The 18,131-nt window shown below is 45.9% G+C and overlaps 1 protein-coding gene across 1 annotated transcript in view; it reads right to left on the bottom strand.

Annotated features, from left to right (window-relative positions):
* Nucleotides 1–4,828: 4,828 nt before the first annotated feature.
* The window catches only part of BFSP2 (beaded filament structural protein 2), a 59,071-nt gene continuing 45,768 nt past the window's right edge, over nucleotides 4,829–18,131 (bottom strand). The window contains exons 5-6 of the mRNA XM_059165204.1: nucleotides 11,706–11,837; nucleotides 4,829–5,053 (exon numbers count right to left, since the gene is read on the bottom strand). Of these exons, the coding sequence (XP_059021187.1) occupies nucleotides 4,829–5,053; nucleotides 11,706–11,837 (357 nt within the window). The remainder of the gene's footprint in view (nucleotides 5,054–11,705; nucleotides 11,838–18,131) is intronic.

The following is an 18,131-nucleotide window of genomic DNA, read 5'->3' as shown; positions in this document are numbered from 1 at the left end:
GAGTTAGGTGATGCCTTGACAATTTCTATGCCTCAAACAACAAACAGAATTCTGTAAAGGTGTCGTGGGAGCTGTAAATAGCTGTCCTGCCCACATGACTTCTGAATACAATTCTTTTGATCCTAGAAGCTAAAAAGGGAAGACAGTTGGCGCGATGTCAACCAGGAGACCCCCCCCCCCCCCCCGCCCTTCTTGCCTTGCTTCTCTTCTAAAGCTGTTCTTCAGGTTAAAGAAGGTTTCTTTTGTTTATGTCGGCTTCGGCTACTTGGAACCCCAGGGGTAGGCGGTGGGTGTCTTTGAATGTGTCCATATTGGACACATCTCCCTGTCTGGATTGGCCACTTAGGAGGACAGACTCAGAGTGGATATTTTGGTCTGTAATTCCATGTGGCAGGTGCACTAACAGAAGCTCGGGGGAAGAATTAAGAAATTAAGTCTGGGCTTTGTGTGTGTGGTTTTGGAGACACTGAGAGCCTGTGGTAGGACACAGGTGGTGGTTTCAGTTTTAATCAGAAGGCAGGGGAGTCTTGCCTGGGTAGGTGACAGATTCACAAACTATATTTGGCTGGGCTGGGCCCTGAGAAGGCTGGGGGAAGGACCCTGGAAAAAAATCTTAAGGCTGCTGGTGAGGTAGGCAACCACAACACAACTAATGCCCCCCCTTCCCGACTTAAATTGAAGTACCCTTTACACTGATGGAGAGACGCCCTGCCATCTCAGAGAGATGTGTGTGTCTGCACATATATGCCTGTGCAGCGTGCACTAAAGGGATCTAAATGCTCTGGGTTGCTTGCGATCATGATATATTCAGCAAAGCAATATGCCAGTCCACTCTCTAGCACGAGTGTTGTTTTTGCCCCCAAACTGTGGCAATCTGACATGCCATGAGCACAAGTCTTGCCTAAACCGTACATTTACATCCCTAAACCCAAGAGCAGCTGACCCTTGGATAATGAGGCAGATGGCGTCATGCTCAAGGACGCCTGCAGAATGGCTCCAGGAGCAAAGGCCAGGCAGGTGAAGAGACACTCCTCTTCCCCTGACAGTGGGTTGAACAAGGTGGGCAGACTGGAAGCCACACACAAAGCATTTATTTGGAGAGGGACAAGGGAGAGCGATCAAGCTACAGACTATTTAAATTAAGGCAGAAGGACCCTCTCCACTTCAAGATGCTTTTCAGAGTAAGCTGAATCAACCAGAGAATCCAGCAAGGAATCCAGCTTGGGAAGACAGGGCGGTGGTGGGAGTCTGGGCGATGGGGAAACTCCTCTAGGAACTTCACGGGTCACTTCGTGAGAGAGGCGGCATATTCTTCATGAAAAGAGGAAGTTTCATCATTGGCTGCAACAAAAAACACAAGTGAGAGAAGTCATAGATGATGAAAATTAGTAAAGATATCACAGTGGGAATGTAGGAAAGGCAGGTGTCCCATGAAAAGAATTAGGCATTTGGAACAAGGCAGTTTGGGTTTCAAACCCCTGTTGAAGATTATTAGGTGTGTGATCTTGGGCAAATGACTTAAGCTCTCTGATGCTTTGTCTCCTCTCTTTAAAGTGGGAAGAATGATGTCATCCTAACGGGGTTTTGGGGAGAAATGAAGATAAAGAGCTTGAGACTGCACTGGTACCTAGCGGGCACTCACTAATAGAGTTCTAATATTCTTGAAGCAAATTCAGCCTAACTCATTACTTTTTGTATATGTTTAAAACTATTTTATGTATTTATTCAAATGTTCATGGGCATATGAAAACATGAGCTTTGCTAGGAACATCTAGCTTTTATAATTAACCCAATAAAAAGACAGTTGGAAAGGAGCTGGATGACATATTTTGTATTGGAAAAGAGGGAGGATTAGGTTGCTTCTATACAGCTATCTTGCCTTCAGAAGAAAAAAAATTTACCCAGCACATTGGAGAAGCCAGGAGACCTGGGCTCCAGTCCCAGCTCTGCCTCCACCTCCCCGTGTGATCGTGAACACATCCTTTTCTCCTCTGGGCTTGTGTATTCTCTCCAAAACTCGGGTTGGATTATGTAATCACTAAGTCGTCTCTCAGAGCTGATATTCTATTCATTATTTGAAGTGTATCTTGAAAAGGACTTTGGAGGGAAATATGAAGGTACAGAATTATGATAGAATAAAAGCTTGGATTTCTTTAACAAGCTGGCAAGGAAGCAGTCTCAAGACTTAGGCATATGCTCCTGGAATCCTTACCCATTAAAAGAAGACTGCATATAGACACATATCTATGTGTGTGTGCATACACATACATATACACATGTTTATGTGCTATTGCTACCCCTTGCCTCTCTCCAGTATGGAGGCTGGAGAAGCTAAGTAATTGCTTTCCCAGCATCCCTTGCAGTAGGTATGCTCACGTGAGCAAGCCATGGTCAATGGAATGTAAGGGAAAATCCACTGGAAGCCTTCTCAACATGTCTTTCCTTCACTGATAAAAGAAGAGAGCCACCCATGGAAAAGCTTTTTGGCTGCCCCTCTCTTCCCTCTCTTTCTTCTTACCATGAATGAGGATATGATGTCTGGAGCTGTGGTAGGCATTTGGCAACCATGGGTAATGAAGACAAAAAGCCCATATATCAGGGATGGTAAAACGAGAAAGATGAAAGAGCTTGGGACCTTACTGAAATCAGAGAGAGTCCTAGACCACCTTATTTCTAGAACTTTTTTTTTTTTAATAAAGTTTTATTTATTTGACACAGAGAAAGAGAGAGAGAGAGAGATCGCAAGTAGGCAGAGAGGCAGGCAGAGAGAGGTGGGGGTTGGGGAAGCAGGCTCCCTGTTGAGCAGAGAGCCCGATGTGGGGCTTGATCCCAGGACCCTGAGATCATGATCTGAGCTGAAGGCAGAGGCTTAATCCACTGAGCCACCCAGGCACCCCTTTTCTGGAACTCTTAACTAAACACGGTTTGTGCCCTGGCCACTCAAAGTGTGGTTTGTGCACCAGCAGTCACAGGCATCACCTGAAGTTTTGTTAGACATGAAGAATTTCTGGCCTAATCCATGACTTAGTGAGGCAGAGTCTGCATTAAAAAAAATCCCCAGGTTGTTCTCTGTATTTAAGAATCTATTTTTTGTCTTTTTTTCTTTTTTCATTTGTTCTTAAATTCTATCTATAAGTGAAAAAACAGACTCTTAAATATAGAGAGCAAACTTATGGTAACCAGAGGGGAGTGGGGGTGGGAAATGGATGGGGGAAACAGGTGAAGGGGATTAAGAGAACACTTATCTTAATGAGCACTGAGTCACGTCTACAGCTGTTGAATCATTGCACATTTGAAACTAATATGACACTGTATGTTCATTATAGTTCAATCAAAAATTACAAAAGATGCTCAGGTTTTGATGTTCTGAGTGCACATTAAAGTTTCAGGAGCATTGGTTTGTAGCCCTATTAATGAGGGTCTATTACCTGCATCTGAAATTAGTCCTAACAGACAGTATGTATGTCCTCGGTATGTAAACACATAGCACTATGTCCGTGTGTGTATGTGTATACATGCAGATGTGAATATACAAATAGAAAAATCATGCAAGGGGGGTGGCGCCGGTGGCTCAGTGGGTTAAGCCTCTGCCTTCAGCTCAGGTCATGATCTTGGGTCCTGGAATCGAGTCCCATATCAGGCTCTCCGCTCGGCGGGGAGCCTGCTTCCCTTCCTCTCTCTCTGCCTGCCTCTCTGCCTACTTGTGCTCTCTCTCTATGTCAAATAAATAAATAAAATCTTAAAAAAAAAGAAAAGAAAAATCATGCAAGGAAGACATGAACAGACATTTCTCCAAAGAAGATATATATAAATGGGCAATAGACACATGAAAAAAAGCACAACATCACTCAGCAGCAGGGAAATACAAATCAAAACCACAATGAGATAGCCCCTCACACCAGTCAGAATGGCTAAAATTAACAAGTTAGGAAAAGACAGATGTTGGCGAGAATGTGGAGAAAGGGGAACCCTCTTACACTGTTGGTGGGAATGCAAGCTGGTGCAGCCACTCTGGAAAAGAGTATGAAGGCTCCTCAAGAAGTTGAAAATAGAGCTACCCTTCGACCCAGCAATTGCACTACTGGGTGTTTACCCCAAAGAGACAAACGTAGTTATCAGAAGGGGCATGTGCACCCCAATGTTTATAGCAACAATGTCCAAAGTGGCCAAACTATGGAACGAGCCTAGATGTCCATTGACAAATGAATGGATAAAGAAGATGTGGTATATATACACAATGGAATACTACTTAGCCATCAAAAAAGAAATCTCGCCATTTGCAATGACGTGGATGGAACTAAATGGTATTATGCTAAGAAAAATAAGTCAATCAGAGAAAGACAATTATCATCAGATCTCACTGATACATGGAATTTAAGAAACGAAACAGAGGTTCATAGGGGAAGGGAGGAAAAAGTAAAACAGGACAAAACCAGAGAGGGAGACAAACCAAAAGAGACTCTTAATCACAGGAAACAAACTGAGGGCTGCTGGAGGGGAGGGTGGGGGGGGATGGGGTAAGCGGGTGATAGACATTAAGGAGGGCACGTGATGTAATGAGCACAGGGTGTTATTTAAGACTGATGTATCACTGACCTCCACCTCTGAAATCTATAATACATTATATGTCAATTAATTGAATTTAAAAAATTAATTTGAAAAAAAAAATTCCTGCAAGGTCACAGGCTGTGGGAGTGTGTGTGTGTCGGGGGAGTTTGAGGGTGATTTTTCCTTCTTACCTTAATTGCTTCTTTAGGGTTTAACGAACTTTTAATTTTGAACCCCTGGGTATGTATAGGTGTCCCAGGAATGAGGGGCGGCGAGAGGCTTACCCGCTCTCCTCCCTGTCCAGCAGGGCGTGGTAGGACGCCACGTCCCTCTGCAGCTGCGCCTTGTGTGCCAGCAGATGCTCGCGAGCCTGCTGCTGCTGTTCGGCCTCAGAGCGCATCTCCCTGAGCTCTGCCTCCAGCCGGCTCACCACGGCGCCCAGGTTCTGGAGCTCGATGTCGTGCCAGTGCTTGGCGTCGTGCAACGTGTTCTCCAGGCCTCGTTTCTGCCAAAGAGAGAACACGGTCCACATCCGAGGCCGCACGCAGGGCCCTTGAGGAGGGAGTTGGGCAGAGCTGCGCGAGGGGCTGCGCTGGGCCTGGGCCGCCCATTAACTCCAAGGGCCTGGCTGGGTTGCAGAGGGAAGCCATGACTCCACCTCCAGAGGCCGGAGGCCAGACTCTTGTTTGGTCTCATTCACAGATTCTTCTGTTGAGGGGGTGTGGGAGGAAGACAGCCAAGAGGGGAAGGAGAGGGAGAACGATGAAGTGTACTGATGAGACAGAATGAAAAAGTGTGAAAGATAACGAGAGGAAAAATGAGAGTGAGAAACTGACACACACAGGAGAGACAGTTTGCAGGTGTTTGTTTTTTTTTTTTTTTTTCGAAGAAACCTTGCTCTCTGAACTGCCTCTAGGCCTTTCTGCTCATGATTTCTCACTCCCTGCGGGACCCTTTCCCCCTCCACTGCTGAAACCGCATCCATCATTCAGCTAAAATGCCTTTTCCTCCGACACTCTTGGCCAGATTGCCAGAGTTCGAATCAATGTTTCTGGCCGTTGCACACTCAGTGTTTTCTTCAGTGTGTTAGTAGCACACCTTGGCTAATGCCTCTTCTCCTATCTGCCCCTTCACTGTGGGCTCCCCAAGGTCCTATCTTGAGCCTGTTCTCTCTGAGCTCTGCTTCCTGGGCCTGTGTTGGTTGGTCTTTGCCACACTCATGACTTTAGCTGTCTCTCTCCCAATGCCTCCTGCATTGATGTTTCCAGGACAGATGTCTCCCACCAGCATAAACCTGCTTCTGAGTTTCTTCCTGGAAATATATACAAGTCATAGGCACCTCAAATCAACGTATCCGCAGTGGAGCCACCGACTTCTTTCTGAACCTGCCCACCTCTCCTGTGCTTCTGCTGATGAATTCACATGCACTAGAAACAAGGGAAAGGCATGTCCCTCATCTTCCTTCCCTCTGCAATCCAATCATCACAGAGTCCTGCCTTTTAGGTATTCTGGAAAGTTTTCACTTCTGTGCCCTCTCTCCCCCAGCCACCAGTGCCCAGGATATACGCTTATCACTGCTCCCCTGGGGTAAGCTTAGTAGCTTGTAACTCATCTCTTGGTCTCTAGTTCCTCCTACCCCTGCATTCTCTACACAGCAACAACTGTGCTTTGTCGAAAGTCCAAATCTGGATTTGTATCTCCCCTTCCTTCTCACCTGGATCATTCCTATTCATCTCCAAGTCCAAGCTTGTGGGTCACCTCCCCCAGGAAGGCTTCCTTCTTCCTTGATAGTCTCTTGCCCTTTCCTCCCACCAGGCGGGGTTAGAGACCCCTCCTCTGGCTTTCCATGGCTGCCCAAGTACATGATGCCCTTAAACTTGTCATAGTGGGCTGAGCTGCTTAAGGGCATGTTTCCTCTACCAGACAGTGAGCTCTTCAGAGATGAAAGGACATTTCTGTAACTCTCATAGTAAGACAGGGGCTGGCACAGAGTAGGTGCTCATCTGGTGTTGCCCAGGATGACAATACTTGTATTATGGTTACACTTATTGCTCTACCTGTCTCACCATTAGACAGGAAACCTCATTTTCTCATATAGCAAGCCCTGCAGACTGTAGGACTGACCACCAAACATGTTTAAAAAGCTGTGTGCATCTATCCTTAACATTTTTAATAGTTGTAATCATGGTGCACCTATAATTTAGCATCTGGCTTTTTAAATAACACATAAGAACAGATAAATATTTTCTCAAGTTGAGATAAAATATCATTAAAACAACTTTCTGTACTTTGTCTCCTAGGAGATTTTTCATACCTTTTGGATTACTGTGGTTGAAATGGACACTTTTTGGTCATGATGCCATCTTGAATCATGGCTCCTGTTAAGCAGGGGCCATCATATCACCTTATTTAAACCATTTTAATTCCATAAGACATAAGAATATTGAGTCAGATTCCCATCCTAGATACATTTACAGGTGGCAAAAATGTGACTAGTAGAAAAGAAATCTAGATCAGCATCTGGCCTAGGGTTATTATTTTGGTGAGACCTGAAAACCCCTCTATGGCAAAGAAGATGTGGAAATGGCCACCTGCACTTTGAGAATCACTTGTTCCAAACTCTCTGGGTTTTCCCACTTTGCTCATCAGGAAATTCCTTGTAGTGTTTAGTGTTAATGTTGTCCCTGTAACACCTGTTGTTTGGAAAGATCTTTCGTGGAATCATGTTTGGATCATTTGTCTAGTTTTTGCTCCATGTTCACAGGTGACTTCTCTGTTTGGCCTGAAGTTTGCTCTGATGACTTAGGACCTATTGCCCAACATATGTTTGTGCAAATGCCTGTCAGAGGTCCTCTGTCTCTTCCATCCCATCCTCAGTGTCTCGGTCCAGCTTCTTCCCACCTAAGTCCCTGACATCCTCGCTTGGTTCTCACAGAGATGCTTGGGCTCGAGCAATGGCAATCAGGCCACTGCTGCCTGTCTCCCCACTCCAGCCCCCACAGTAGCACAGCACTGGCAAGCAAACCCAGGTCACAGAAGCATACTTATTCCCCAGTTTCTGGAAATTTGAAGGGACTTCTTTGAATTGCTAAGCCCTTCATAAAGTAAAAATAGTGACCTTAAGTGATTTCTGGACTTGAACTCCATTCCTGATTTGAGTTGACGCAACACAGAGCTCAGTAGGCTTTAAGCACCATTACTGGTGTCTGGTTGCCAATACAAAGAGGGCCTTGCTGGCCAAGGGGACAGCCAGTGCTGCCAGCTCACCTGTCTGAGGCTTAGATAAGCTGTGGGGGCCTTGTGTGTGTGCAGGTTGCTCTGACCAAGGATAACAGCTGTGGCTGGATGGACTGAGCTGTGTCTGAAAGCTGCAGGAAGGTGTGCTCCTTATTCTGGCTGACTGGGCTCCTATCCTTGACTGGAAGGCCCAGTGACCAGAGCTCTGATCTACTCGCTCGCAGGGGACAGAGGTGGCCTGTCCTGGGTCTCAAGCACAGCCAGCATGTCACTACTCCTACATCTTCTGGTTGGGGGTGTGAATTTTCTTCTGATTTGTTCCGATAGTCAGGACGATGGGGTTTGAATGAGGTGATTGGATGATGCCAACCTGGAATTATTATTTCAGTGGTTATAAATAATAATTTTACAATGGTAGGCAGTAATGGATACCAGTTATTGACTGCTCACTCTGTGCCAGGCACTGTGCTAAGGGCTTGACCTGCATTGTTTCATAAGTCATCATCCCCATGACTTTATGAGGCAAATACTGGTCGGTCCATCGACAGAGCACATTTCCAAAGGCAGGTGCAATCCCTATTTCCATCCCATGTGTTCTTTCTCTAGGTGGCCTTGCCACTGCCTCGTCAGGAGGTGGAGTTTCTTTCCCTTCCTGTGGGATCTGGGATGGCCTTTGACTGCTTAGACCAACAGAGTTCTGTATAAGTGGTGTTCAGGGATTTTTCAGGCCTGGTAAGAGTGGTAAGAGGCCTGGTAGCTTCTGTGCTGATGCTCTGAGGGAAGCTGGATGCCACAGCAGTAGTCTGACTACGAGACTGCCATGATTTGAGGAAGTCACAGCTAGCCACCTGGAGAGGCCCCATGGAGGAAGAAAAAGAGATGCACAGTTGAGGCTCCACATATGTGAGCGGAAACCACCATTCTTGGAAGGGCCGGCCCCAGCAGAGGGCACAGCTGTCTCTGCTGGACTCCACCTAAATTGCAGACTGAATGAACACATTTTTTACTGTTGCCTTAAGCCACTAACACGACAGATACATATGATAACCCGAAGAGATCCTCACTTCGCAAGTGAGAAAACAGAATCTTAGAGGCATCACTCCACTGATAAGTAGAGGAGTCAAGATTCTAGATCCCAGAGTGAGGGCCAATCCCCACAGGCCTTCTGTGGTCTAGAAATGCAATTGAGCCGGAAGGGCTTGGCTCTCCCACTTGTTACTCGTGTTCACGGGCAAACCCCTGAATCACAGTTTGCTCTTCTGTAAAATGGGTCGTCAGTCACCACACTTCTCAGTGTCTCTATGAGTGTCCGATGAGAGAATGCATGCGAGCACGCTCTCCTTACTATTAGTATCACTTTGAAGAAATGACATTCTGGACCCTCATCAAGGGCTTTGGGGACATGAAACAAATGAGACATGGTCTCTGTCCTCAAGGAGTTGATGTGATGTCGGTGGATGAGCTGATAGAACCACGTGAACCACAGGGCTGTGAAAGCGAGTGGGTGACAGGTAGAGAGGTTACTCCACCTGTGGGAGTCAGGATCTAGGCTCTTCCCTGTGTGTAGCACTTGCGTATCTTCTACCTCACTTGTACCAAGGGTGTGAAGACGGTTAAGGGTGGGCAGAGTTGAGGGGATGGGTCTCCTTGCAGCCATGGGAAGAACATGTCCAAGGGCTCAAGTGTAGGAGACCAACCACCCCAAAGGGTGGTTCTGGGCATTTCCCTTCCTGTGGAAACCGGGCTGGTCTGTAAATGAAGCCCAAGCACTGGGGGTGTTAGAAGGTCTGGAAAAGGAATCTTTCTATTTTACTGCCAGGCAATCCCAGTGGAGGGAGGGACCCTGAAAATGCAAGAAAGGACAGTAGATAGAGAAATGCCCCACATGGGACACCAGGGGAGAGGGGAAATTTACTGAAGGGAGGAGAGAGGGGATAAAACTTCAGAGGTATTTTGGAAACAGAAGACAGAGGATCTCGTGTTTGGGGACCTTAATCCTACCTGCAGAATGGTGTGAGTGACAGCATCTGCTGAGGGACAGAGGTGAGGGCAGGCTGGAGCTTGCTGAGAATGGAGGCTGCTAGGAGCAACCGCTCTGGGGAGCACCGTACCCTCTTCTGTGTTCTGTCATTTGGTTGAACCCAGTGTGGTTATGAGCTTCTAGAGGACGGGAACCATTCACTTCATGGTTGTGTCCCTGGGACCTTCCTCATGGAGGGCTCAGCACACAACTGGAGCAAGTATCTGTATGGAATGTGTGCTGAGGGATGGGCTGCCTCCCCTCAGGTGCAATTCATCCAGGCTTTTCTGATGATATGGGCTTCAGTGTGTGTCACCAGCGTTTTGCCTGGCACTTTCTGTTATGGAAGAGTGGAGTTTTGGCAATCACAAAGACATCTGGGGAATAAATGGCAGCCCCCTTATGCATGTTTAAAGGGACTTGGGGAAAAGGCAGCACCCCTAATATTAGGATCAAGGGTTAGGGCAAGGGAATAAAACGAATGAGCATAAATTCACATAACTCTGAGTAAATAATGCAATTGTCTTTCAGACAATTAAAAAAAAACCCTAAAATGGCATTGCTTTGGGCTGTAGTTTCCTGATTTTTCTCACCTCCGATCCTTTTCTCACATCCCCTTGCAGTGACCCCAATCCCATCACAGAATGTGAGGGAGAGCTGTGACAGTGAGATGTGTGTCATGTGCTGTGCTGTGGCAAGACAGCGTCTTCCTGAGCTGACTGGGTATCGTGTGACCTTGTTATCCAGAGGATGATGGACCCAAGGGAATGGAAGACACATGGAAGAGGGGAGCTCAGGGTTGATGGAATGATCTTGACTATGGGTAGTGAAAATGTTGTTTCTGAGGGAACCAACTAGAATAAATCCTTGGGCTAACTTAATGGTAGGCTAAGACTGCATTGGGAGGTCGGGCTGCTGGTTTGGTGATGGAATGGATTTGGGTGGCAAGATTGAGATGAGGAGGGTGTATGGGGAGTGGTAGAAGAAAGGAGCACTAGCGATAGTATTGGAACTTCCCCCAAGGCTTGAAGCTGATGAGAGACAGGAGCTCCTTGGGCCTCAGTAGAGTCCAGACCACCTCAGCTGCATAAGAATTACATGAACCATCCCCTCACAAACCGCAGTGTGGACAAAATGCTTGTGGTTCAAATTGGTACACATGGGCCCCCCCACAGGGGCCATCAAGGAGGAGCTGTAGGCTTAGTACCCTAATAGAACTTCAGTTCACTCCCAGAAAGCAGAGGGTAAATTGCTGTATTATTAATAATTATTTTAATTATTATTAATAATAAATAATGCAAGAGACCTTCCCACAAATCCCAGTGAGTCTGAGGAGCTTCCTAGTCTTAATTTGGCTTTCCCAGAAGCAGAGTCTGAGCCAGGGATCTTGGTACATGTAAAGAGTTAAAGGGTTGCTCTCAAGCGAAGGGGAGCAAGGAAAGCAGGATAGGACAGAGGAAGGCGCTAAGCCGGGAGGAAGTCTCAGTCTCAGTTGGAGTCTGGTACCGTCTGATCCCACAGGGAGACTGCGAGGGTGAAGTACAGGGCGAAACCCATTCCACTTGGAAGCCAGTGGGCTGGGCTTTTAAACCCCATGTCAGCCAGTCATTGGCTGAGGGCTAGAGAAAGTGGGCCTAACCTCCCAGGCCAGGTGTCTACTGTTTGGCTGAGGCCAGTTCTCTGGAGAAGTGGGACATCTGTGGATGTGAGCGGCCAACACTCTCAGCAGTGGCCTGGTGTTGTGTATTCCGGTGGGGCACTAACAGCCTTCACTATACTGGTTGTGATTCGGTATCGGCTGATCCTCAAGACTCTTGTGAACTCTAACCCAGATGACCACAGTGCAGTTGAGAGTAAAAATTGATGTAAGAAATGCCAGGGCTCTTCCCAGCCCACTCACCAGGGCCCGCAGGGATTCTGTCTCCGCCTGGAGGCTCTGGACCTGGCACGAAGTGTTGTGCAGCTCCAGCCTGAGGGCAGCGGCCAGCTTCTCTTCCTGGGTCTGTGCCATGCGGGCCATCTCTGCCTGTTGCTGGGAAGGGGCAGGTCTCCGCGTGAGCAGGGGTGCGTGGACAGTCCAAAGCCCGCTTTCCCTCCTGCACTTCCCAGGACCCACTCCACAGCCTCTAACTCAAATAGCTGGCTGACTGAAAAATCCCTCTTTTTCCATGGGCACCCTTCCTCCTGATTTGCATACAAGCATTTATTGAATTTGAACATATAGTGCATGCAAGTAGAATAAAATTCAAAATCTTTTCCTGGAGGATTTATGGGAGAAAGTCTCCTTTTGTCCCTGTGCCTTAATTACCTAGTTCTCTTCCTTCCAGTTTCTTATATCTCTTTCCAGAAATCACACACACACACACACACACACACGTGCACGTGCACATATATGATATCTATATCTATCTGTTATATTCTTTCTTTCTTAAAGAGAGCGAATGAAGAGAGAGAGCACAAAAGGGGGTGGTCAGAGGGAGAAGCAGACTCCCCCGATGAGCAGGAAACCTGATGCAGGACTCGATCCTGAGACTCCAGGATCATGACCTGAGCTGAAGACAATCGCTTAGCCAACTGAGCCACCCAGGCACCCCCCCACCCGCCAAATATTTCATACATTTATAAGTAAATATATATAATCATCCTCTACTTGCTTTGGTACTTCATATATCCTAGAAAATATTCTCTACCAGTGTATATCAATTAATTACATTCTTTTTAATGGCTCCAGAGTATTGCCTTGTTTGGAAGTACAGAATTATCTAGAAGCCCTGAACTGAGGAGCACTTAGATTGTTTCCAGTCTTTGCCTGTTACAATGGTGTAAAGAATTACCTACAGCCCTCATTTTCCACACGTGGGAGTATCTCTGTGGGGTAAATCCCTGCAGCGGGACTGCTGAGTCAAAGGGTATGCAACTGTCATTTTGATGGATGTTGACAAATTGCCTTTCAGAGAACTCCCAACCCCTCCCAATACTGTCAGGCAGTGCCAGTTGCCTCACACCTTCTTCAAATGTGGAACTATCCAACTTGATCTGATAGTCCCTGTTTCCTTGTAAAAACCAGTCTGGCCACAGTTGTGAACACAAGAGGAAGGTCTGTGTTTTGCGGTTTCTCCCTCAGCAAGGACACAGTCTGATTCTTTCCCATACTTTCGGGGGAATAGGTCATTCTTTCTCTCTCTGCTGGAGAAAGGGGAAAAACTAGAGATCGCTTTCGTTCATCTTTGGTACAGCCTGACACACGTCTCTAAGTCAGTGATATGGGAGAAAAAAACCTGTTCTGGATTGATCATTTTTACTACATATGAATACTTATTTACAGGGTTATGCAACAATAGTCCAGTCAAACTGACTGACTAAGAAAACTGGGGTCAAAGGGCTCATCCCAGGTGTAGTTCTTCCTGTGTGAGGGCTAGACAGAGCTTAACAAAAACATCCATTAAAGGTCTGGGATCAGCGGTAGGTGAATGGAAGCTGTGGGCCCAGCTCGGACCAGTCAGCCCATGGCTGTGTGTCCATGGACCACCATTCAGCCTCTCTGAGCCCTAGTCCCTCCCTACAGAATGCAAATGACAATGAGAGGAGACACTATGACACTTCCAACAGGTTATACGTATGGAAATTTGTAGAACCTTAAAGGCATGCAAATAGTGACTGCATATACTTTTCTAGATGTAAAAAGTAGTATCAGCCAAAAATGAGTTTGTAGCTGCTCTAGGTTGGGTACTTACTGCTAATGATAACGAACAGGCACTAAGCACTTATTCTGGGCCAAGCACTCCATTAACCGCTTAAGTCCATTATTTCAGCTGATCTTCACGACTCTATGAAGCAAGTGTCATTGTTATTCCTATTTTACATGAGGAAACTGAGGCAGAGAGAGACTGAGTTATTTTCTCAAGATTGAATGGTCTGTGAGATGCTGCGGCCCATGCCAGAGCTGTACTCTCAACCAATTTTGAAAGCCACTGCTTCCACCAATTCATTTCCACCAATTCATCAAGAGCCCCAAGAGTGGGGGCACCTGGGTGGCTCAGGCGTTAAGCATCTGCCTCCCGGTCAGGTCATGATCCCAGCATCCTGGGATTGAGCCCGCATTGGGTTTCTTGCTCAGTGGGAAAACTGCTTTTCCTTCTCCCACTTACCCTGCTTGCATTCCCTCTCTTGCTGTCTCTCTCTTCATCAAATAAATGAATAAAATCTTGGGGCGCCTGGGTGGCTCAGTGGGTTAAGCCTCTGCCTTCGGCTCAGGTCATGATCTCAGGGTCCTGAGATCGAGCCCCACATTGGGCTCCCTGCTCAGAGGGGAGCCTGCTTCCCACCCCCCCCCCCCCGCCTCTCTGCCTACTTGTGATCTCTCTCTCTGTATCAAATAAATAAATAAAATCTTTAAAAAAATAATAAAAAAAATAATAAAATCTTAAAGAAAAAAAAAGAGCCCTCAAAGCAGAGCCATCTTCCCCTAAGTGAAGGTGGACCCCTCTAAAACATCCTCGTGGGCTGTCAAGTCCTGCTGTGATGGGTCACCCCATTTCTCTCCCTGTCTTTGGGGTTGGGACTTGGCCAGGTGGGCTGTGTGGGTGGGCGGGCGGGGTTCTGGCAGACAGATGCAGCTGGAAGGTGCAGGTGGATAGAACGGCCAGGAGCAGCTGACAGCCGGCAGCTGGGGCCCATGCCTGACAGCTCACGAGAGCCGAGGGTTAAATTTTCAGGAAGTCTGTAAGCTGCTTGGTAAATACTGCCATCATTAAAAATTAAATTATATCCACTTACAATTAATATATATTAAATGGTAATACTCCAAACACATCACTTGCTAATTTATTTACATTTTATCATTATCTGTGCTGTATCAAAGTTATTTATATCGATGGTACCTGTGGGGTAGGCATAACATTTAATGGTGAGCTTCTGAGCATCTCTTCCAAACTCTGTGCTTATTTACATCAAGTTAGGAGTTTGAAATTAGCTGTGATGAGTTTTTTTTACCTCATGGAAATTGGCAAACATTACAAATCAGGGTTTGAATTGTTTTGCTGACTGTCTAGACTTAAGAAAGGGATGCAGAAAATGTTAATAATGCAGATTAAACTTAAAATGTCTATAGCTGTCACATTATGAATAGCAAAAAAATTAGAGGTAATAGCTTTCCAATATTTATAAACTATTACTGATTTGCAAAGAAATAACTAATGTCATTGATGAAAGGACTCATTAAGGTCAATGGAAATAGCAACCAAAATTCATATTGAACCTATTCTCATTTATCATTGATGTGAGTGACTTTTTGCTTAATCGGATATTAATAATTGAGCATATTTTGTAATCTGATTTTGGATATTGTCGATGACAGAATTATAAAAACCGTTGGCAGATTTTGCAAGAGATAGCTAATCAGTCACACTGAAGGTATAGGTGCAAATGGAGAAGCAAAGTATGTGTTTTATTCTAAAATGTAGGTTATCTCTAAAATTATATAAAGAACACATCATCAGAAACTTCTATCTTACCTTGATATGATATTGTGAATCTGACTGGCACATAAACACAAATGCTTACATTTGTCCTTGGAGAGTAGATATGAAACATTACCAGCATACCCTGGGTCAGAAGCGGGCATGAGTGGAAGTCAAGTCTCACTGAAGGCAAATTTCAAAGCTTAGGTAGGTGGGTCCGGGGTAAATCTGCTGGTCAAGGCCATCACCACAGTCCTGCAGGTGATCTGCCCTCTTCTCAACCCAGACAATGAGGGGTCTGTATTCAGAGGTACGTGCTGATCTTGGGGGGAGTGGGATGATTGCTGGATTGCTCGGTTGGAGTGTTTCCCAAACATTCAACAAGTAGCATGGTTTTTCACATATCTGAATACTGACTCAATTTTTATTTAAATCGATTCATGTTTCATTTGTAAATAAATGTGTTTAAAATGGAAGCTGTAGATAAGATCTCAAATTTTATGTGCATCAGGATGATCTAGAGAACTTAAGAAAATGCAAGTTCTGATTCGGGAGAGCTGAGTGGGCCCAGGAATCTGCATTTAAAACTCCCATGTGATGCCTGGTCCATGGGAACAAAGTTCTAGATTGCTAAGGAAACAGATAAAACTGTAAAACTGTTGGTCATAGACAAAAAATAGCTGAAAAATTAATGACTTTAAAATAAACCAATGTTATTTTATTTGAGCAAATGTTGCCCACCACACAGCTGAGTCCCAAAGCCTGCTTTCTCTTTGTTGAAAGGTGAGATGGATGAGTATAAGAGTAGTGTTGATGACCTACCAGCACCCAATGAAAACTTTCTTATACAGTTTAATTAAGATTGAAAGAGAAAAAAATGAATTTGATCACTATGGGATTCAGTGTCATTTTATATCATGCCCAATACCTTCTCAAATCAGCTTATGAATGGTGCTTGCCCTCCATCTGGGGACAGTCTGCTGCTTTAACTCACCTAAAAGTATTACTTGTCCTTCTCCAATGGCTTTTTAGAGTTATGCTTTCTGATTAATCATTACTTCTGTTTCCACTTCCACCCAATGCCTTCAAGATTTCTCCTCGCAGACCAAATAGCAGGTATGCCATTCTAGACCTGAGTCTAGGAAGGTAGGACTGTATTTTGTTGCTGAGTGCAGTTGCTAAGATGTGTAATGAGATTAAAATATGCTGGTCCCCAGACTTTCAAACCTGCTTGAAATCTTGGCTTTGTTGTGCAGGGGGCCAGCCTGCGCCTTTGCACTCCATCTATATTTCTGGGACAGGAGAGCACATAGACACTTGGAAACATGGTAAAAAATTGCAAATTAAAAAAATTTAAATTAAATGTACACGTTAGTACACGTGAAAGTGGATGGGGAAGAAGAAGGACAGTATGCTTGGGAGTCGGGCAGAAGGAAATATTTGAGAGTCTCCACGTGGAGCGGGGAAAAGGGCCATCTCCAAACCCACCCCTCTGCTACGCAGGTGTGTTCCTAGCAGAACACGTATCCAAGATGGGTGCTGAGAGGTTGAACTGTGTCCTCTGCCTTTCTCCAGCAGTTGCTGTGTGGATTTCAGCCAGTGGTTTGAGCTCTCTCTTTTTGCAGCCCGTGAACAAGAGCTTTACAAGAGCCTTGCTCTGCTGCTGAGTATAGCTGACCGCCTTGCTCTGCAGCCTCTTGGACCTCATGGGATCACACTAACCTTATGATGTTCACTCTCATGGAGAAAGGGAAAGCAACGAATTCCTCGCAGAGACAGGCATTCACCATCTTATATCAAGGAGGAATCTTATCCCATGGGGAGGGCACAGAATCATGGTTTGGGAAGATCATGACAAAAGTCTGGCATAACCTTCTGGACCTTCAAGACAAAGGCCTCTCAACCTCACATTCCACAAGACAATGCATCAAGACTCCCCCGCACTCCATATGATCTGCGCAGGCCAACCTAGCAGTCCAGAGTGATGGTTCTAGAGGCAGAACGTGTGGTCTGAATCTCAGTTTCACCACTCTGGAGCCGTGTATTCTCGGGGAAGTGACTAACCTCTCTGTGCTTTAGTTCCTTCCTCTGTGAAACAGAGAAGATCACAATACCTAAGTCTGTGGGAAGATGAAATGAGGACGGCCTATCAGGCGCTTAGGGCTTGGTCTGGGCACTTGGTACAGGCTTACTAAATACTCTGCTGACTCTGCTTGCAAGCATGTGGTATTCCGCCTTGTAGAATGGTCTTTCTATCTGTTGCCTGCCACCTGCCCTCAGCCAACCTTGCACTAGATTGTAGTAAGCTTGTTTGCAAGGACAACTTCTTACTGATGCCTCTGTCTGCACTGGGGACCTAACATGGTGTTTCACACCTTGGGCACTCCCAGTACATTTACTAAAGGTCTACAGTGTGTCCTAGGCACATGCGAGGGACTGTAGAAAGGGAGGGTCCCCCATCAATGGAACGAAATCACACCTCCTTTTAATTAGGAGGATTAGCTTATCAGTATTATAATGACCATGGGAATTATATAAATGTTACTTAGCTAAGGATAGTTTTAGACAAGCAGCATCCACAACCCTGACCTACTCCAGCCAGTTGTAGGCTGAAGGCCAGATGCTATCCAGTCTTCACCTGAGACAGGAACTCTCCTTAGCAGGAGCTAAAAAGAAGTATGTGTCTCACTCAGTGGAACTATGGTGTTGGCAGGAGGGCTGGCCTGGCTAGGCTAAGCCAAGTGTCTCCTTGAATTGTTTGACACAGGAATTGCCTGGCTATTGAAGCTACTCATGAAAGGCTATGGGACCGATTCCCAACCTCAGTGGGGAAGCTGCCCAAGGACACAGCAAGGGACACCCGGCTT

The sequence above is a fragment of the Mustela lutreola genome, chromosome 2 (assembly GCF_030435805.1).
Source record: "Mustela lutreola isolate mMusLut2 chromosome 2, mMusLut2.pri, whole genome shotgun sequence".
Taxonomy (NCBI): domain Eukaryota; kingdom Metazoa; phylum Chordata; class Mammalia; order Carnivora; family Mustelidae; genus Mustela; species Mustela lutreola.
The sequence above is the reverse complement of the archived record's forward strand: the minus strand, read 5'-3'. Positions and strand labels throughout refer to the sequence as shown.